The sequence below is a fragment of the Pongo abelii genome, chromosome X (assembly GCF_028885655.2).
Source record: "Pongo abelii isolate AG06213 chromosome X, NHGRI_mPonAbe1-v2.0_pri, whole genome shotgun sequence".
Taxonomy (NCBI): domain Eukaryota; kingdom Metazoa; phylum Chordata; class Mammalia; order Primates; family Hominidae; genus Pongo; species Pongo abelii.
The window spans coordinates 20,017,699-20,040,390 of record NC_072008.2 but is presented as its reverse complement, the minus strand read 5'-3'; the positions used below and the strand labels follow the sequence as shown (position 1 = coordinate 20,040,390).

Sequence of the window (22,692 nt, the reverse complement as noted above, 5' to 3'; positions counted from 1 at the left end):
TAACTTTACCTCTTGACCAATCATTTAAAGTTATGTAATATTACATGAATGCTTAGAAGTGTACAATTCTTTGTAGTAAAATAGTGGGCAGAAATAATCCTTCCTAAGAAAAGGAAATCTTTTGGCTGGGTACTGTAGCTCACACCTGTAATCCTAACACTTTGGGTTGCTGAGACGGGTGGATCACTTGAGGTCAGGAGTTCGAGAAGAGCCTGGGCAACATGGCAAAACCCCGTCTCTACAAAAAATACAAAAATTAGCTGGGCATGGTGGCGTGCACCTGTACTGTAGTCCCAGCTACTCAGGAGGCTGAGGTGAGCAGATTGCTTCAGCCTGGGAGGCAGAGGTTGCAGTGAGCCAAGATTGTGCCACTGCCCTCAAGCCTGGGCAACACAGCGAAGAGACCCTGTCCCAAAAGAAAAAAAAAAGGAAGTATTTTGCTAAAATTTACTTTTTACATGAATTGGACTAGTTCAAAGCGACATATTAATAACCTTAGAGGACATGTAGAAATGGACCACATCAGTCTCAAGATTAATTCTGATGTGTCAAGTTTGTGCAGATAGTCTTAACATTAGTGTCTCATTATAATTCTGTTTTACCTGAAATTTTCTATAGCCTTAAGAAAATAATTGAAAAATAGGCCTGGCATAAATTTTTTTTGTAAAATTATGTGCTTCGTTATGTCTGACATACCCATTTCTGAAATAATTGTGAAAAGAAGAATCTGCTTAGTTTTGTTAACTATTCCGTTGAAATACATCATTTGCGCATTTGTTTTCCCATTATGGCTCATGATCTGTTTCCTGTTATTAAGTACTCTGAGGATGGAACTTAAATCAACCAAACACTAAATTTCAAAAAGAATAAAATCTATTTCTATGGGCAAGTCTTTGAAAATTATTACAGAACCTAAACATTGTACTTGTTCTATTTAGATGTCTATATATTAGGACATAATTTTAAAGCCATAGTTCTGTCTAGCATACATTTTGGCTTTCACTAAATTAGTAGCTTAATATTTTTGATGTTATGGGTCTTGCTACAGCCAGTTCTTCCCTTTCACAACTTCATAACTGTCTTCTTGTTAAAAAGCAACAGCAGCTCCAGCAACAACTCACCTGTCTAAGACGCAGTCTCTTTTCCTCCTGGCATTGCTTTAGTTGCTGGTTAATCTGAACTTTATTATCAAAGAGGAAACAAATAGTGTTTAAAGAGGGTTGTTATTTAATGCAGCCATTGTAGTGTTTGTAAACAATTTTATTGACTTCTTTAGAGGTTAATAGTGTATTCAACCTTATAATAGTTTATTTAGGAGTTATTATTGTTTAGCTCTTCATGTTCAGAAAATCTTGACTCATATCCGGCCAGGCATGGTGGCTCATGCCTGTAATCCCAGCACTTTGGGAGGCTGAGGCGGGCAGATCACTTGAGGTCAGGAGTTTGAGACCAGCCTGGCCAACATAGTGAAACCCTGTCTCTACTAAAAATATAAAAATTAGCTGGGCGTGATGGCATGTACCTGTAGTCCCAACTACTGTGGAGGCTGAGGCAGGAGAATTGCTTGAACTCAGGAGGCGGAGATTGCAGTGAGCCCAGATTGCACTACTGTACTTCAGCCTGGGTGGCAGAGTGAAACTCTATCTCAAAAAAAAAAAAAAAAAAAAAAAATCTTGACTCATATCTGTAAAGATGTATAAATATTTATTCAGATCCTAACTTTCTATAAACGAAATGCGCTTTTGTTTGCTTTTGTAATTTTAGCTTCTGTTTTCAGCCTTAATCATTTACAGATAGTAAACTCTTTCCCTGAAACATTCTAAAAGGGGCCACTATTAGTTTCATCCCATTTGATTGGACCCTGGTCATGTAGTAGTTGGAATGTGACTCAGAGATGTTTTTTATGAAAAGCAAAGAATTTGATTTAAAGACAAACCTCTTCCCGTGTAACTTTGTGATGAAACATTTACATGTAACTAGGTTGTCTTTTCCTTTTTACTTGAGAAAATTGAGAAGATGAGAACAAATTAGCAGATAATAAAGTTTATATATCAATCTTCTGAGTAAAATTCTCATTTTATTAAAAAAACACATTTGGGAATAAATTTAGTATGCAATGGCTGCTATTTTAAAGATATAGAATTTATAGCTTTTATTCTGACCCTTGTACCTGCCTAATAAATGAAGACTGGTTGAGTTCTTAGCTCTTGAGTGGTAAGGCAAATGGAAGAGTAAGATTTCCTGCTTGTGCCATTCAAACTAAATGCTCTTTTGTGCTTTTCAAGCATGGAGAGCCTTTTTCCTGGATCTTGGTAGACTCCTATTGGCAAAATCAGAAGGAGTAGCTATGTCTCCAGTGCTCAGACCCAGCATCTCTACTAATTGTCAGCCCCTAAAGGAAAAGAGGTGGATCTGTTTAGTCTTTGTACCTTGCATATAATATTAGGTATGAATTTTGTTAAATAAGTTCAGGACAGTTTTATAGTTTACTATGCCTGAGAGAGGACGCTGGGTCACCAAAGTCTTTCCTTCTCTACCATATCTCTCTCTACTTCTTGGAACTAAATCTTCCAATATTCAAGTTATGCTGAACTGGTCTTGTTAAAAGTTTCGTTCAGCCCAGGGTTTTTCTTCATATGGCGTCATGTTTATTTTCTATAGGAGAATTTAATTGAATGATTTTGGGGGAGAAATCCCTTTCATAGTCAAGAGCTTAATGCAGCTTCTTCCAGTAAGTTGGCAAGTAGCTAAGTTTTTAAGATTTAGCAGAGCAGAGATAGACTCCATCTATGAACCTTTGCGCCACTGCTCCCGTCTGTTTTAGATTATTCTAGGAGGATGCTTAGAAATGCAGGCAGACACAAGCAGTGTGTGATATGGGGGAGTGAGGGAGGGAGACTTGGAGAATTGTTTGGGAAGGTTTGGAGAGGATTGGTTCATGACTGACAAAACTGAGGACTGTTTTCCTCTTCCACCCCCAGCAGTAAATTAACAAGGGACCATTTCTCTTATCAACCACATGGGAAACACACAAATATTCATTGTCCTCTTATGTCTAATGTAATGTTGGACAGTATGTGCAGGCTAGGAAGTGTTCTTTTTAAGTAATGGGTCTTTTGTGGTAAAGAAAGATTTGTTTGAAGGTATTAACAAGAATAAAGTTAAAAGAGTTTTTGATTCTTAAATAGATATTGATACTTAATATCTTTCTCCCTCATTGGGGTTTGATACATTTCACTATGAATCAGAAGAATAATTTTAGTTCATTAGAGGTTCTGAACATTTTATTTTGTTAGCATGATGAATTTCAAGAATTAATTTCAAATTCTTTTCTTTTTTTATTTTTTGTAGAGACAGGCTCTCACTCTGTTGCCCAGGCTGGTCTTGAACTCCTGGCCTCAAGCAGTCCTCCCACCTCAGTCTCCCACAGTGCTGGGATTTAGGTGTGAGCCACTGTGCCCGCCCTCAAATTCTTTTAACTTAACAGTTTTAAAAATTTGGTTTGATGTAGTTTTGTTTTGTTTTTTTTGAGACAGGGTCTCGCTCTGTCACCCAGACTGGAGTGTGGTGTCACAATCACAGCTTACTGCAGCCTCTACCTCCAAGACTCAAGCTATCTCCCACCTCAGCCTCCTGAGTAGCTAGGACTACAGGCATGAGCCACCATGCCCAGCTAAGAATAAAAATTAAAAATATATATATTGATATATAAAATGAGCTAGGAAGCCAGCTTGAGAGAAACATACTTTCTCACCATCATTAACTCTTTCTATTTTAACATTTGTAAGGCCTAGAATCCAGGACAGCTCCAAGTACCAGACAGTTTTTCATCTGTCTTTTGTTTTGTTTTGTTTTGTTTGAGACAGGGTCTCACTCTGTCACCCAGGCTGGAGCGCAGTGGCACTCTTTTGTGCTTTTCAAGCATAGAGAACGGTGACTCACTGCAACCTCCACCTCCCAGGTTCAAGCAATTCTTCTGCCTTAGCCTCCTGAGTAGCTGGGATTACAGGCGCCTGCCACCACGCCTGGCTAATTTTTGTATTTTTAGTAGAGACGGGGTTTCACCATGTTGGCCAGGCTGGTCTCGAACTCCTGACCTCAAGCGATCAGCTTGAGGAGTTCTGCCTCGGTCTCCCAAAGTGCTGGAATTACAGGCGTGAGCTACCGCACCCAACCACCCACTCATCTGTTTACTAATAAAGTAGACTTGGAAGATGTAGTTTTAACATTTAATTCCTTTTTTTTCCTTCACAGAGCAACTTTAGAGGTGGCAGATGCCAGCCCAATTATAAATCAGGCCTGGTACAGAAGAGCTTGTACATTCAGGCTAAGTATCAGCGTTTACGGTTCACTGGCCCAAGGGGATTTATCACTCATAAGTTCAGAGAAAGATTAATGAGAAAAAAGAAGGTTAGTTGAATTAAAATGATTTAAAAATGTTTAGTGACTTTTAAACTCCTGGATTATCTATGTTCATTAGATAAATTGGTTTCTCATTTAATTTTAAGAAACAACCTGGGTTTTTAAATGTTCTTGTTGCATGATAGTTGAATAAGATCTTCAGGGAGTAATGGTAATACAGTTGTGAGACTGTGTAACCTTAAAATGCTTTTAGGCATTATGCCTTGAATACTTTGCATATGTTAGCTGTTTGAACTTTTGACTTTAGAATTTCTGTTGTATGGTTAATCTTTGAAATGGAAACTCAGGTAAAGGCTTTTTTTTTTTTTTTTTTTTTTTTTCTTTTAATTTTTTTTCTCTTTTTTCTTTTTATTATTATTATTATTATTATTATTATTATTATTATACTTTAGGCTCTATTGATGTATTTTAGTCTTATACAAAGTGAATTATCTGAGTGCCAAAAATATATTGAATATATACAAAGGATGCATAATTGCAAAATACACTAACTCTTTTCCCCATTCATATATTATATGTATAATATAAAATTTGCCATTTTAACCATTTTTAAGTAGCATTAAGTACATACAGTTCAGCGACACTAATTTCATTCACAGTGCTATGCAATCATCACCATTATATGCTCTTTTGCAATTTATGTTTTTAATTGACAAGTAAAAATTATTATATTTATAGTGTTCAACATGATGTTTTGATATATGTATACATTGTGGAATGGCTAAATCAAGCTATTTAAAATACCCATTACCTCACATACTTATTTTTTTGTGTTGAGAACACTTAAAATCTACTCTGTTAGCAATTTTCAAGTGTACAATATATTGTAATTAACTGTAGTCACCATGATGTATAATACATCTTTTGAACGTATTCCTCCTGTGTAACTGAAATTTTGTGTTGATGCTTTGACCAACTTCTTCTTAATCCCTCCAGCCTCTGGTAACCACCATTTTACTCTGTTTCTGTAAGTTTGACTTTTTTTTTAGATTCCACGTGTAGGTGAGATTATGTGGTATTTGTCTTTGTGTACCTGGCTTATTTCACTTAACATAATATCCTTCAGATTAATCCATGTTGTCATAAATGACAGGATTTCCTTCTTTTTAAGGCTGAATGGTATTCCATTGTATATATATACATTTTCTTTATCCATTCAGCCATTGATAGATGCTGAGGTTGATTCCATTATGCTAATGCTTAATGTTTTTATTCCTAACTCCCCAAACTTGTTAATAACTCTTTTTAAAATTTTTTAAGTTTTTAATTTTTTGAGACAGAGTTTTGCTTTTATTCCCCAGGCCGGAGTACAATGGCACGATCTCAGCTCAGTGCAACCTCTGCCTCCTGGGTTCAAGTGATTCTCCTGCCTCAGCCTCCCAAGTAGCTGGGATTACAGGCGCCTGCCACTATGCCTGGCTAATTTTTGTATTTTTAGTAGAGATGGGGTTTGTCCATGTTGGCCGGGCTGGTCTCGAGCTCCTGACCTCAGATGATCCACCCTCATCGGCCTCCCAAAGTGCTGGGATTACAGGCGTGAGCTACCACGCCTGGCCGATAACTCTTAATGTTAATAAAAAGTTTCTTTACTTGGTAATTGGAATTGCATACTCTTTTAGTTGTAGATTGATTTTGTTTGAATTAACCATGTTAGTATTTGAAAATTCAGCGTAAGTCTAGGAGTGGTGGCTCATGCCTGTAGTCCCAGCACTTTGGGAGGCCGAGGAGAGAGGATCGCTTGACCCCAGGAGTTCGAGACCAGCCTGGGCAACATAGCAAGACCCCACCTCTACAAAAAAATTTTTTAAAAATAATAAACTGGGCATGGTGGTATGTGCCTGTAGTCCCAGCTACTTGGAAGGCTGAGGTGGAAGGACCACTTGAGCCTAGGAGGTCAGGGCTGCAGTGAGCCATGATCACGCAACTGCACTCCAGCCTGGGTGACAGAGTGAGACCTATTAAAAAAAAAAGAAAGAAAGAAAGAGAAAATGCAGCATAAATATGCCATAAAATTAACTTCTACAAAATAGTTATATTTTAAATGAGAATTGCTGGGCATAGTGGTACATGCCTGTAGTCCCAACTACTTAGGAGGCTGAGATGGGAGGATTGCTTGAGCCCAGGAGTTCAATGCCAGCCTGGGCAACATAGCAAGACCCCCAACTATTAAAAAAAAAAAAAGAACAAGAAGAGAAAAAAATGAAATGAGAACAGTAGCATTATATCAGTAAGTGAGGCATGTTTGTCAATTCGTAGGCTCATTTTTGTTCATGATTTTAGGCTAATATTTTCTTCTGAGAAATGTATGTATCTCTGGTATTGCTATTGAATAGCCCAACTGTGGTTTTATAACTTTTATAATCATAAATGTTTTCTTAAATACTTACGCTTATGAAGCCTTTACACTGAGCTTGCTTAATGATTTTAGTAAATCTTAACACTTTTCAAAAGATGGATGAGTAGAATGAAGTTGGCAACTTATTTTTTTATGTTTTAGAGTTAAATAGAATATCTTATGTCACACACATACACCCCCAGTTTTAACTGAGTACCTTAGAAGATTTCTAATTTCACCATGTATGTCACTCATGGTTTTAGGAAAACCATCTCTTTATTTATTTATTTATTTTTGAGATGGAGTTTCACTCTTGTTGCCCAGGCTGGAGTGCAATGGCACCATCTCGGCTCACTGCAACCTCCGCCTCCCGGGTTCCAGTGATTCTCCTGCCTCAGTCTCCTGAGTAGCTGGGATTATAGGCACCTGCCACCACGCCCAGCTAATTTTTGTATTTTTAGTAGAGGTGAGGTTTCACCATGTTGGCCAGGTTGGTCTCGAACTCCTGACCTCATGTGATCCACCTGCCTCGGCCTCCCACAGTGCTGGCATTACAGGTGTAAGCCACCGCACCCGGCCCCATCTCTTTTTTTGAAAAGTGTCAGTGGAATCATTTTCCCGTCTCGTATATCTCCCCACCGTCAGGCTGTACTAGGGCTTAGGTAGAGATGCTGCTTCTCTTCCTGCCTTGTGTGGCAAGTTTCTTTGCAGCAGACCTTTCAGATATTTGTTCCCAGTCACAGATGGCAGCCTGACTGTTTTCAGGGAAGCTAGTCATTGATTTTCACTCAAGGGAAATGGCTGAGGCAGGCCTTCTCTTCATTCACAAGGTTGGTTTTCTGGTACATGGTGTCTCTTTGTCTTCTGTTAGCTCTGTGCTAAACTTGGAGTTTTAGCTTAACTCTATTTTTGCTCCATCTTTTTCAGTGACTTGGGGCTGCTGAGTGCTTACCTGACTGTCTGCTTCAGCTTATAGTTTCTATATATCATGAATCTTGCTCCATTTTTTTATTCTTTTGTTTGCCTCAGTTTGCCCAATTCCTGCTGACCACCCTATTCTTCCAGACTACATTGCTCACCAGCCCCGCTTCACAGCAAATAGAAATCAGAAATCAGGCCTTCATCATAGGACATAAGAAGTATATCCTAGAAGAAGCTACAGCCTGCTATGGGTCTCCAATCTTTAGGCCTAGGCTTTTTGTATCATCTAAAGTGTAGCAGTTATATATAGTTAGGGTTCAGCGCTGGTCACAGCCTCACCTTCCTGTTGCCCTTCACTGCCATCTGGCTGCATTAGCAGTGTCTCAACACACTGGATTTTTTTTTAATTACTGTCTACTATTCTTTTAGTGTCTACTACCTGTTTTTCTTAGGCCCACCCTTCTGGATGCTGCTTCATATATCTTTCTATTGCAGCCACTTTGACATGGAGTTTTCCAATCTGGCTACTGTCAGTGCCTGCAAGCAAGCCAGAGCCAGAATTTTTATAGATTTGTGTTTGAACAAAGTCCAGCTCTACAAGTACAGCATCAACTCAGGTACCTTACTACTAGCACCCAACTGAACAGCTGGGCTCCACTCTACTAACCTTTAGAGAAAGGAATGAGGCATTGAAGCTGTTCTGTTTGTGCCAGGGTCTAAAGTAAGATACCTGAGACTAACTTGGCCTTTCAGCTGTCCCAGTAGTAACAAATCCCATTCCATGTGTATAAACTGATGGCTTAGACCTATTAGTCCATTTTATCTCAGGCCTTTGTGCCCTCAGAAAAAGAGTGAAGGCCTGGAGACTCTGGTTTCTTCCAGTGTTGCTTTCCCTTTCCCTTAAATGAGGGACATTTTTGCTCAAGTAGGGTTCCTGGGTGAGGTACCATTTATATGACTCTTCATCCCAAGCTTTAGCATCAGAGGGAACTTTGAAGGTTCTTCCTTAGAGAGAAATCTTAGTCTGAACAGCATCCCTGCACTGCTTTGGCTTTTTGTCCTACTGGAGAGTTCATTCTTTTGGCAGTTATTAGACCACCACCTAGACTCATTAAGGATGCATCATTAATTAATCTAAATGCCCTGGAACCTTCTTGAGCCTGAAATTGGATATGAACCTACTTATTCCCATATGCTTTAAAGCCCACCAAGAATATTTAGACAGATCTTGTCTGGACTCCTCACTCCCCTGCCATATTGAAATGCTGGAGTGATCACTCATGGCTGGGAGGTCTTGCATTTCCTCATCTGTAGTACAGTTTGGTGATTGTGCTATCCTATGCCATGCACTTCCTGTCTCCAACAAAAAACAGCTTTGGGGAGTGGTGGCGGTGGTGGGGATCCTAGATGTACTCCTAATACATCCTCTGCTTCCACTTACCAGAATGGTAGTGGCTTCCCTAAAACTGCATTGGCTCTCCAGCTGCCTACAAAGTAGTCAGATTCCCAAGCAGTAGTAGAAAAGTACAGAACGGAAATTCTTCCTCATTCATCATGTACTTGTCATATTCCATTGTGGCACCCTAAGTCCCTTTTACTGTGTTTATTTTCTCTTGGATTCTGTGCTTGGGCTGGAAGATAAAGGGGTGGGAGGAATGTCTGTTGCTACCTGGAATAAGGCTTGTCTTTAATCCACTAGCATTCAGAAGTACCCCCAGGAAGCATCCTCTGCTCATCATAGAAAGTTTTCAGAAACTCTTGAGAGTCTGATTATATACTAGATTGGAACAAAGAAGTTAGTAAGAATTAATGAAGTCACCTCTGAGAACATTGCCTCTGAAAAACTGTAAGTAATTGCGCATTTGGTTAGGAAGGCAAGGAATTCCAAGGCAGTGGAGATCCAAGGAGCATTCTCCAGCAGTCCTCAGGTGCTATGGTGCTTATCCTCTGTCCAGGGATAGGAAGGGAAGAGAGAAGAGGGCATAATGACAGTGAAGGAAGGAAGTTAGAGACTGGGATTCGTGGTTTTGAGGGTTGAAAGAAACCTTGAAAGTCATGGAGTACGAAAATAGAACAGGAACCAAGATTAGCTGAATCAACAGAAATCTAGTATACACTTGCCAGGTCCCTTGAGCTGAAGTGTGCCAGGGTGCAAAGGAAGTGTTGCATAAGGGCATCATCACTTTCAAGCACTTAGGATCTGGAGGCTCCAGTTTCACTACCTACCTCTCTGCCTTCTCTGTCTTATTTGGTTTTCTCTTCCTCCGTGCATTCTTTTAAAATGTAAGCATTTCCTAGTGTGATGTGATATTATTCTTTTTTCTTAATCCTCCTTCTTGTCTTGATTGACCTTACCTCCTCCCAAGATTTCAGCCATCACCTCTGTTGATGTCTTCAACCCTGACTACTCTCCAGACCTCCAGATTGTCACCTGCCTCCCAGATACCCTCACATGGATGTCCTAAAAGCACCTCAAATTTAGCATGTTTAAAATCAAACTTGCAGCTGGGCGCGGTGGCTCACGCCTGTAATCCCAGCACTTTGGGAGGCCGAAGCAGGCGGATCACCTGAGCTCAGGAGTTCAAGACCAGCCTGGCCAACATGGTGAAACCCCATCTCTACAATCCCAGCTTCTCAGGAGGCTGAGGCATGAGATTTGCTTGAACCCAGGAGGTGGAGGTAGCAGTGAGACGAGATCACATCACAGGACTCCAGCCTGGGTGACAGAGTGAGATTCCGTCTCAAAAAAAAATAAAAAAAAATAAAAAAAAAATCAAACTTGCGTTGAAACATGCTACAGCATGAAAGACCCTTAAAAACATGATGCTACGTGATAGAAGCCAGACACAAAAGACCACATAATGTATAATTCAGTTTATATGAAATGTCCAAAATGGGCAAATCTATAGGGACATAAAGTAAATTAGTGGTTGCCAGTGACTCAGGGGTGAGGGGAAAATTGAGAGCAGGTATGGGTTATTGCTAATGGGTATGGGATTTCTTTTTAGGGGAAGAAAAATATTCTAAAGCTGATTGTGGTGATTGATGGTTGCACAACTCTGTGAATATACTAAAAAGCTACTGAATTATACACTTGAAATGGGTGAACTGTATAGTCTATGAATTACATCTCAGTAAAGCTGTTAAAAATTATATCAGACTTGCTGTCCTCCCCCAACAACTCATTTTCCCTCAGGTCCCCTAGCTCTCGAAGCTGACCAAGCCAAGCTAGAAACGTGTCCTACTAATTCTCCCAGTTCTCTTTCCAACTTTAATGGTTTCAAATCTTGTCATTTCCATCACTCATTCATTACTACATTTGATTCATCCATTTTAATGGCTGCATATTATTCCACTCTATGGATATATTAATTATTTCAGTGCTCTTCAACCTTTTTGCTCCATACTGTAAAGTTTTGAAAAGTTATCTACCTTCTTGCACATTGGTAGGTTATCTAATATTTTTATCATAAATTATTGTATAGGATACAATTTCTGGCATATTATAAACACTGACAGTCTTAAAACTGTTGCATTATATTTTTAAATCTCTTTGGAGGAACCTACATACCACAGGAATTCAATAACTAATACCATCAATTTTTTTAATACACAAATTCTTTTAACAGTGAGAAATTTTACATTGTTCCTTTTTTTGCCTTGAATTTGGACTTCATTCCACTTTCTCCATATAATTTTTTTTTTTTTTTTTGAGATGGAGTCTCTGTCACCCAGGCTGGAGTGCAGTGGCGTGATCTCAGCTTACTGCAACCTCCACCTCCTGGGTTCAAGCAATTCTCCTGCTTCAGCCTCCCGAGTAGCTGGGACAACAGGCGCATGCCACAATGCCCAGCTAAGTTTTTATATTTTTTGGTAGAGATGGGGTTTCACCATGTTGACCAGGCTGGTCTTGAACCCCTGACCTCAAGTGATCTGCCCACCTCAGCCTCCCAAAGTGCTGGGATTACAGGCATGAGCCACTGCACCTGGCCCCTCCATAGAATTTTATCTTTAAAAGTATTTTGTTGATCACCAAATCTATTTGGTGCATAATGTTATTAGATTTCTGTGACTATTAAGTGTTAAATGTTTCCTCTGGATTGAGTTAATATTACAGTTGAAGTATTGATGAAACAAAAGAAGTTGTGTTGCAAATGCGTTTTTTTCAATTGGTTTATGTATTCATAGATACTGTTGCTAGTAGAATAATATAGTATTCAAGTATTCTATTTTTTCTTTTTATAGATTTAAGTGCTGAGAAACCCTATTTATATGATTATATAGATGGGAATGAAGGGACTTCTGTTTATAGGAATGCCACTCAGTTCTCTGGACTCACTCTGAATTTTAGGCCAAACAAATCACGTACTAATCTGTTATCAAAAAGTATTTTGAATGTTCTGTCACTGATAGCTTGATTTTGTCCTCCTTCAATTTTATTAAACAAAGGCAAAGAATTGGGAACCATCTGACTTGCAGAAGTATGCTATTTTATTGCTAGTTGTTAAAGTTGGTTCCCTTTCTTGACACCAAACCAATGTTTCAAATTACCCTTTTCCTGGAGGTCTGCAGGTGATACACAATAGTAAGATTCAAAGTGAGAAGAAGGTGTATCTTTCTCATGTAAGGTGGGAGGTGGGGAACCAACCTCAACCAATTGTGCAGGCAGGATATTTTTAGAATGTGAACATTGGGAATTTAATGATCTAGAAATTAATTCCCTAAAACTATCTGTACTCACATATTCCTTGAAAAGTCTTCATATACTCCTAAGGGTACACATACCCCTGTTCAACCTTTGCTGACTTACTTAACCAGGCCTCTGGTGATGACTTTGGGATAGCTTCCAGGTTTCTGTTATTTTCAGTAATACCACCTGGCCACATGGACATTTTGGTACCTTTCCATATCGCCCATTTTACTGATTTATAGTTTCACCAGCAGTACATGAAAGGCCTGTTTACCTACACCCTAGTTGGCACTATACATGATCAGTCTTTGTTTTCAGTTGTCAGCCTAATAACAGAAAGTAGTTCTCATTTGCCTTTCTTTGATTATTACTGGCGCAAGCATCATTTTTATGTGTTCATTGACCACTTGTATTTCTTTCCTCAGTTTCCTGATTTCTGTACTTTGCCAGTACTTTGGGGGTGGTACTTTTTCTTACTGATTTGTAAGAGCTCTTGATTTACTGAGGGGATTAACCTGTCGTACATTTTGCTGGTGTTTGTCAGCTGTTTATACTGGATTTTACATTACAGAACTTTTAGATGTTCATGAATCTGTCCAGTTTGTCCCATATGACTTCTAGATTTCATCTCATGCTTATGCTTATAAAAATTCTTTACTGTGTTTCTTTTAAGTGGTTTTATGGTTAACTATTTTTTTTTTTTTTTGAGACTAAGTCTTGCTCTTGTCCCCAGGCTGGAGTGCAGTGGTGCGATCTCGGCTCACTGCAACCTCCGCCTCCCAGATTCAAGCGATTCTCCTGCCTCAGCCTCCAGAGTAGCTGGGATTACAGGCACACGTCACCACGCCGGGCTAATTTTTGTATTTTTAGTAGAGACAGGGTTTCACCATGTTGGCCAGGCTGGTCTCGAACTCCTGACCTCAGGTGATCTGCCTGTCTTGACCTCCCAAAGTTCTGGGATTTATTAGGCATGAGCTAATAATATTCTAATTTAGTCTCTTTGATCACAGTCATTGTCCTGAAACACAGATCATATCATACCCCTCTTGCACAAACACCTTCCAAGTATTTTATTGCCTACAAGAAAAGAGACCAAACTTGTTAGCCAGGTCTAACCCTAAGCTATCTTACTAGCTGCATTTCCCCATGGACTCTCTGCTTTTTGGAGCATACTGTATTTTCATTTATTTGTACCTTTGTTCCTACTGTTCTCTTAGCTAGAAATAGCCTCCTGAGCCCCATTCTTTTCTTATTAAACCCTGCTTTCCTTTTAAGACCCACTGTAAAGCATATCAAAGCCCCCACTTTAACTTGTGTTTCATTTAGTCTCTAATTATTGTCATTTGCCTTTTTATTTCCCCAAATAGATTATCAAATTCTTGAGGGTGCCTCGTTAAGCATTTTTTTTTTTTTTTTTAGACAGGGTCTCACTCTGTCGCCCAGGCTGGAGTGCAATGGTGTGATCACAGCTCACTGCAGCCTCCACCTCCCGGGCTTAAGTGATCCTCCCACCTCAGCCTCCCAAGTAGCTGGGACTAGAGATGTGTGCCACCACACCCTGCTAATTTTTGTATATTCTTGTAGATACGGGGTCTCGCCATGTTGGCCAGGCTGGTCTCAAACTCCTGGGCTCAAGCGATCCACCCGCCTCAGCCTCCCAAAGTGCTGGGACTACAGGTGTGAGCCACTGTACCTGGCCTCGTTAGTCTTTTATCTTACCTTATTACCTTTCATATAGTCAGTCTTCAGAAAATGCTTATTGAATGGAGTTGAATTTATTCATACACACACACACACACACACACACACACACACACACACACACACACATCCATCCATATGCTCTAAAATGTTAGTGAACAAAAGCCATTGTGTCAGGGGTCCCTAAGACCACCCCCAGGTTTTGCTGGGACTCAGACAACTTAGCATATAGTCGTTCTCATGAAAGAATAGAGAGCAAAATCAGCAAGAGGAAAAGGCATATAGGGCGAAGTCCAGAGGAAACCAGGTGCAAGTTTCCAAGGGTTCTCTCCCAGTGGAGTCTCACAGAACATACTTAATTTCCTCATCAATGAGTTGTGACAACACATGCGATACATTACCACCCTGGGAAGTTTGCTAGAGTCTCAGTACCGAGAGTTTCTACTGGGGGCTGATCATGTAGGCGTCCCCTGCCAAGCACATACCCAAATTCCAGACTGCCAGGAGGAAAGGGAGTGCTCAGCATAAACCATATTATTTACACAAACAGTTTCAGCACCCATCAGTTAATGGTGGGGACCCTCTTGAAATCTAAGTTCCCAGATGCTGGCCAAGGGCCATTTTGTAAGCAGGCCTTTCCAAGGATAGCAGTCAGATCTGCTATGTTAACCCTTTTCTGTACAACTTTTTTTTTTTTTTTTTGAGATGAAATCTCACTCTGTCATCCAGGCTGGAGTGCAGTGGCGCCATCTCAGCTCACTGCAACCTCCGCCTCCCAGGCTCAAGCGATTCTCCTGTCTCAGCCTCCTGAGTAGCTGGGATTACAGGTATGCACCACTATACCCAGCTAATTTTTGTATTTTTAGTAGAAATACGGTTTCACCATGTTGTCCAGGCTGGTCTCAAACTCCTGGCCTCAAGTGATCCGCCCACCTCAGCCTCCCAAAGTGCTGGGATTACAGGTGTGAGCCACCACGCCTGGCCAACGCAACCATATTTTTGTTTTGTTTTTGAGATGGAGTTTCACTGTTATTGCCCAGGCTGGAGTGCAATGGCACGATCTCAGCTCACTGCAACCTCCGTCTCCCAGGTTCAAGTGATTCTCCTGCCTCAGCCTCCCAAGTAGCTGGGATTACAGACACCCACTACGATGCTCAGCTAATTTTTTTGTATTTTTAGTAGAGGCGGGGTTTCACCATGTTGGCCAGGCTGGTTGCAAACAATCATATTTTTTAAGAGCTTAACTTCACAGATGGTTCATGCCTAAAGGGAAGAGAAAATCAATATGGTAGGAATGGTCAGGAGATATGTGCTAAGTACTTTCGTTGATACACTCTTCTTACAGGAGGTAGATTATAAGCTGAGGCCTGGAGAAGAGCAAGACATAGAAAGGGCTAAAGCCAAAGACCCATGTTTGGCAGGTGGATGTGTGGGGAGAAATGGAGGTGTGCAAATTATAGAGGGCCCCAAAAGCTGGGCAGGAGGATATTTAGGGTTTGATGTGGTGGCACTAGAACATCTTCCTAGACTGAGGAGAAAGTGGTACTTTAGGATGGCTATGTAGTTAGCAGTGGGTGGGGAGGTTCTGGGGAGAAGAAATGAGGTGCAGGAAGACCAACAAGGGAACATGTGTGGTGACCCAGATGACATGAAAACCTAGATAAGAAGTGCTCATATATCTAGTTCAGCGTTCTGCTTAAAATGGGCTTTTATGGCCAGGTGCAGTGGCTCACACCTGTAATCCCAGCATTTTGGGAGGCTGTGGTGGGTGGATCACTTGAGGCCAGGATTCAAGACCAGCCTGGGCAACATGGTAAAACCTCGTCTCTACAAAAAATACAAAAATCAGCTGAGTGTGGTAGCTTGTGCCTGTAGTCCCAGCTACTCAGAAGGCTGAGGCAGGAGAATTGCTTGAACCCAGGAGGCGGAGGTTGCAGTGAGCCGAGATCGCACCACTGCACTCCACCCTGGGCAATGGAGACTCCATCTCAAAAAAAAAAAAAAAAAAAGGCCGGGTTGGGGGGGCTTTTAAATCATTGGGAGGGTGGAGGGATCAAGTGGAGATAGGTTATGAAAGAAGCTACGTCAAGGGTGAATGTAACTCAAAATAATCACACATTTAACAAGATATTTCAACTGAATCTTATTTTAGAATTATTGTAGTTAGAATTTCCTTTTAAAGTTGTAAGTAGGTAACATATTTTATTTGAAGATAAATTTATATGATTTTTATATTGTATAATGAGTAAAGAACTAGGATACAATGAAGTCTACCTCTATTTAAAGGAATGATGTTGACAGATATATATGTGCATGTATTTTGAAGATTTCATTAACCAAAATAGAAGAATAAGAACTTTCTATCAGCAGTGTTTTTGTTTGGAATTAAACATTTCCATACTAATATAAATGCCAAAAAATAAATCAACTTTTACATTTCTTTCAGTTTTAATAGTGTAAGATCCTAGTGAAAGGTAAGGATATGTATATTAATAAATTTTTATTTTTTAATGTCCCTAAAAAATGTGCCATTCTACCATGTTTGCTCTGTTATTACTTGCATGGTCTTATGTCCAGTTTGTGGTTAATAACAATATTGTGCATAGTATCACAATATAGAATCCACGTTCATTATTCTCTAATCATAGTCTTATTGTTCTTGTAAATTCTTCTTCCTGTATTTATTGAAGCCTTACACCTTTTTATACTGTAGTTAACCATCCAAAAGTAAGAAGGCATTTCCCCCTCTAATAACTTTCTCTGCAGTTATCAGTCAGTTAAAAGAGCCCATGTAGTTTTAGAATTAGAGATATAGGATGGAAAAGATAAAATACTAATTTGAGGTGTGCGTGTGTAGTGTCAGGCTCCATACTTGAGAGCCAAAGGTTTAAGAGTCTTGATTTTATGCCAGGGATGCCTTCACTGAAACTCACCCAAATAGCAGAAGACTGTTTTCATCAATTTACTAATACCAGTGTTATCTAGCGCCATATGTTTCCTTTGTCCTATTGATTTATCATGCGATACTGCTTTGATGTATTCTGTTGTTACTTTGCGCCTTTGGGGTTCCACATGCCTTCGTGGGAATCTCGGGGTGCAAGTAACACTGTATAAACTAAAATACTTTGAAAATTGCAGTGTAAACAAAACTAGCTCAGATGTTTAACACTTTGTTTGAAGTCTTTATTTCTCTTGTTTTCTCTCAATAGGAATATACAGATGTTGCCACAGGAATCTAATCTGAAATCGTACAAATGGAAATGACACTACAGGAGGATGTTTGGGAGCATCTCTCTCTTTTTGTCAGGAGTTAGAAGTGACACTAAGGCACTAATACTGTAACTTCTTGATAAAATAACCTTATTTTTTAGTAGTGGAATGCTGCAACTTTTTACACCTAACAATTGCTTTTAAATTACAGTATTCAATTTAAAAGTTGTATTAACTACAGTTTCCTTTGCAAAAAGTCTCAAAAGAATCACTTGAAGGGCATTATTTGTTGATGCATTTTTCTCTGAGCATGGTTTCATAGAGAGAACTTCACCAAGTAATATTCAGACGTTTATATGTTGAAAGTTTTGCTTACGTAATAAAAACAAAAACAAGTATCTGAATTGTAAAGTGTCTGTACATGAAAGAACTTTAAACAGTGGCCTTATGGTAGAAAATTTTATACCGGATTTTTCTTTTTCTGATGACATTTTGGCTTATAACTCGAAGTTTTCTTAAGTTTCTGAAGATCAAGGCCTATATAATTCATACATTTCATATTATAAGAAGGCAAGAGACAAGGTGCTTCAAATATTCCATCAGGTAGTTGTGAGTGCACTGAATTTTTAGTAATATGTTCATTCAGTTTTTTTCCACAACTATTTGCTCTTTTCCAATTTCAAAATGCTATTGTGGAAAATATGTAAAGATTTTGTAATCTATAGTCCATCTTATTTTTCCCTCAGGGCAAGCTTGTGCATATCATATTTTTAAAGGCTTTTTAAAAATCTGACAGACAAAATCTCATATTTGAAAATCGTACTTTACTACTACAGCATTACACATTTTGCAAGCACATCTTATAGAGTGTTTACTTTTAGTTCAGTTGATTATGTATTGCATACCTACTATGTGTAAGAGCAAATGGATGGGATTTTAAATGAAATTTTTAGGCCCCAATACCTTATTTCTTTATGTTTTCTGTGTTCTGCTTAACAGTACATATACATTCCCAACTACATTTTTGTGAAATGTTTATTTGTAATGAAATAAAATGTTGTTGCTCTTTCTGCTTAAGTAAGTTACTTGCCAGTTTGTGAGAGCATTATTTTAATTTTGTTTGAGACTTATAGCCTTGGATAGCACCTCTGTTTAAACAGTGTTTAAAGCACTGTTCTGTGCTTACAAGGACAGAGCTTTCAAAATTAAAATGTGAAGGTTGATAAGAACTTGGTTTTTCATGACTGGATGTGAAAAATCTTAGTACATTCAGTTTTCTTTTCCATATCTTTAAAAGATAGGGCAGCCTTTTCCTTAAGTGAGTTCATGATAAGGGGGGTAAGTGCGCTTGATTCATTGCTAAGCAGGTAATAAATTTGGGTAGATGGCCTGTCTTGTACTGTGTACAATCTCTATAGGTCAGGTTTTCCAAACATACTTAGCATTCCACTTATGGTAAGAAAGAAATGCATGCACACAGGTAGTATGGCAACTTTATATTGTGTTAGGTACTTATAAAATCTGTCTTAAATTTTAAAATAATTGATTTCATTTACTCCCATATTCTAGGGGACAGTAATGAGCTTTGAATATTTAATCATTTGATTGACAACTATGTATTGCACAGATACTGTACTAAAATTACAGCAATGAACAAGAAGACAAGACACATGGACCCTGCCTTTATGGTACGAAGAGTCTAATAGGAAAAATGGACATTAAACAGAAATGTAACTTGGTAAATGGCCTTTATAGCTCGATTTTTATTTATTGTAACACATAAAGGTAAGATGGCTGATTTACTATTATTCATTCCACAACTGATTCCCTATTTGGATATTCTTTTGGCACTGTCTCAAAATGCAAAGCGTGTTATCTGCAAAATACCTATGCAGAAAACATTGTGTGTATAAGATCTAAAGCCTAAAAGGAAAAACCAACTTGATAATTTAGAGTATAAAATAAGGACAGGGACCATGTCTGTCTTGTCCACCATAGTATCCCCAGCACCCAGCTTCCTATTTGACATGTGGTAAGAGTTCATTAAATATTAGTTGAATAATGAATGAATAAATAGGGAATAATAGAATATGTTTATTAGAAACTACATGTGTAATTTTCATATGGAGGTTGAACAAAAGGTTATCCATAGCATTTTTTATTGACTGGAAAGAGTTTGAATTCTTGAATGCATAAGACTTGAGAAGAGAAGTTTTTTTTTTTCTTTTTTTTGATAAGTCCCCTACCATTGCCTCCTCACTTTCCTCCACTACATGCTAGGCCCTTCGCTGGTACTGGGAAGACAAAGATAATAAGACACAGTCCCTGCTGTGAGGAAGCTCATGCACTACTGAAGAAGAGATTCACAAAAACAAAGAATCACAATGTAGAGTAAGTACTTTAGTAGACATATATACAAAAGGTTGAGAGGAAAGTTGACATTTCTGATTCAGCATCCCATCGTCATGTTTCTTTCCTATTGGTTTCACCAACCTCAGAAGGCACTATTCTGTTGATGGTTTTACTGGTTTTAAAAATTGATGCATTGGGGGAAACTGGGTAAATTGTACGCGGGATCTCTCTGTATTATTTCTTTTATAGCTGCATGTGAATCTAGAGTTACTTCAACATAAATTTCAATTTGAAGAATTGCCCATAGTCTTATCACAGAGAACACTATTATAAATATTTTGGATGATACATTTTCATTTTTTTCTATTGGAAAAAAACTCGCTACATTTATGTGTAACAATTTATGTAGATGTATACTATGTACCACATTTTACCTAGTAAATCCTACATTTTTGAATAGTTTTCTTTTTTAAAAAAAGATGGGGATACTTCCCAGGCAGAAGCAAGAAAAGTAAAGCTGGATGAGAAACTCTTATCGTCTTTATTACCCAGCAAATTCAGTAACCACCAGGCATAAATTCACCAGGAACAACCAAGCAAGGAAGGAAGGAGAAGAAGCTGATGCAACAAGATGTGGTATGACTTCATCCCTCGCCCATCCCCATAAGTAGCACTGAGTAAAACAATGGAGATGACAAAAATATTGGTAACAGTGGGCCCCAGTATGGACAAAGGCACTGACGAGGTGACCAGGCCACGTGGAGGAGAGTCAAGGAAAAACTCTTGGGACAACGAAGTCTTTGCCACCATCTCAGGACCTCAGCAGAAGGGGTAAGATTCACCAGGACTAGGCATTTCCCAGGTCTCAGAGCAGCCTGGGAAAGCCAAATCCTGCAGAAGTCAGAGACACCTTTGACTGTGTCTAGTGAGTTCTGGTTCTGGACATTTAATGGGAACCTAGAAGAGAGGGGATGCCAGGTTCCCCAACAAAGTTCCGTCAAATAGGATGATTATGAGCTCTGAGTCCATTAAAATACAGAATGAACATTTAAGAACTGAGGAATCATAGATGTAGAATAGTATGTAAATGTTATAAATCTTGACAAAGAAAAATTAATGTACATTGACAAATTCAGACATGGAGGAGGTTAATTGGGATAAAGACTAAGAACTAACCATCTCATCATTCATGGCCAGGTGTCATGTCACATCATGTCTTAAAATTATAATATGGGGAAAAACTCTAGTGACCAACCTTAAGTTTTTCCACAATCTTTTTTTTTTCTTGACCTTAATACAGTGGTTCTCAAAGTGTGGTCCCAGACCAGCAACATCAGCATCACCTGAGAACTTGTTAAAAATGCAGATTCTTGGCCCCACCCCAGACCTCCTGAATCAGAAACCCTGGGGGTGGGGCCAAGCAATCTGTGATTTAACAAGTCCTCCAGGGGATTCTGGCACATACTTGAGTTTGAGAATAACTGGCTTACTTATCCCTTTTAGGAACCAATGAAGAAACATTTATCTGAAGTTCAGCAGCCCCTTCAATTTAATTCCTAATTTTTTTTTTCTATTGCATTCAAATAAAGTTAAATCTAAAACTTGTTTGCTGTCCGGGCACGGTGGCTCACGCCTGTAATCCCAGCACTTTGGGAGGCCGAGGCGAGTGGATCACTTGAGGTCAGTAGTTTGAGACCAGCCTGGCCAATATGGTGAAACCCCATCTCTACTAAAAATACAAAAATTAGCCGGGCACAGTAGCATGCACCTGTAATCCCAGCTACTTGGGAGGCTGAGGCAGGAGAATCGCTTAAACCCGGGAGGCGAAGGTTGCAGTGAGCCGAGGCCACGCCATTGCACTCCAGCCTGGGCGACAGAGCGAGACTCCATCTCAAAAAAGAAAATAAATAAAACTTGTTAGAATAAAAAGTTTAGGGATTCCCACCGTCAATCCTATCTGTACACATGAGTGAATTGAGAGGTCTGGAAACATACCCACCCACTGTTAACACTGTTGATTTTTTTAAATGGTGGGATTATGAGTGACTGTACTCTTCTGTATCTATCAAATATAATGAATGTTGTACCATTTTTATAAAATAAAGTCTTTCTTTTTTAAAACAGTGGTAAGAACATTTCATCCTATCCATTATATATCTGCTACCAAAATCCAAGTAAACAAGCTTTTATGTTATAGGCTGGCTACTTCACTATAGTCCATCGGGGTTTTACTCCCGGCCATTCCTCCCACATCATAAAAAGTATGTAGGCTTATTTTAAGTATGTATTGTGTTGAGTTTTAAGTACAAATTATTGATTTATAATATTTAACAATAATATATAAAAAATTAAATTTGGCCAGGCACGGTGTAATGCCAACACTTAAGGAGGCTGAGGTGGGTAGATTGAGCTCAGGAGTTTGAGACCAGCCTGGGCAACATGGTAAAACTCCATCTCTACAAAAAATACAAATATTAGCTGGGTGTAGGGGCGTGCACCTGTAGTCCCACCTATTTGGGAGGCTGAGGTGGGAGGATCATTGAGCCTGGGAGATCGAGGCTGCAGTTAGCTGTGACAGCCTGGGTGACAGAGTGAGACCCTATCTCAAAAAAAAAAAATTCATCTTACTGCTTTTCTTTTTAAAAAGAAAAACAACTTCTTTTTCCTGATCAAAAGTTGTTAAAAGACAACAGGCCCAAAATGATGTCACTCATGCTAAGGTTCCATATCACCAAACAGAAACCTAAGTTGTTTACTTGGAAGATGTGACCTTCCAACAAATCAGAAGAGACAGTAGCCAAATTGCATTAAGCCAGCAAGATTTCACTTATATCCCTGTAAGAAAAGTAACCTTGAAATGGCCAGTTCTCTATTTGTTCCTTGTTCCTGCTTTCCTCCACTTTTTTCTGCCTGTAAAACTCACCCACTTTGTTTAGCTCATTGGAGCTCCTTTCTAATTTGTAGATTGGATGCTGCCTGGTTCATGAATCACTAATAAAAGCCAATCAGATCTTTGAAACTCAGTTTGTTGAATTTTTGTCCTTGACAAAGTAGATAGAAT

At 39.1% G+C, this 22,692-nt stretch overlaps 1 protein-coding gene across 17 annotated transcripts in view; it reads left to right on the top strand.

Moving 5' to 3' along the window:
• The window catches only part of BCLAF3 (BCLAF1 and THRAP3 family member 3), a 74,703-nt gene extending 52,949 nt beyond the window's left edge, over nt 1-21,754 (top strand). For 12 of the 17 annotated variants that reach the window (XM_002831444.5, XM_024241122.2, XM_063721275.1 and 9 more), the window contains exons 11-12: nt 4,255-4,410; nt 17,279-21,754. In XM_002831444.5, the coding sequence (XP_002831490.1) occupies nt 4,255-4,410; nt 17,279-17,308 (186 nt within the window). In that variant the 3' untranslated portion in view covers nt 17,309-21,754. Of the gene's footprint in view, nt 1-4,254; nt 4,411-16,515; nt 16,544-17,278 lie in introns of all 17 variants that reach the window. The other 5 variants (XR_010139029.1, XR_008518033.2, XR_008518034.2 and 2 more) reach the window with 5 other exon arrangements.
• The last annotated feature ends 938 nt before the right edge of the window (nt 21,755-22,692 follow it).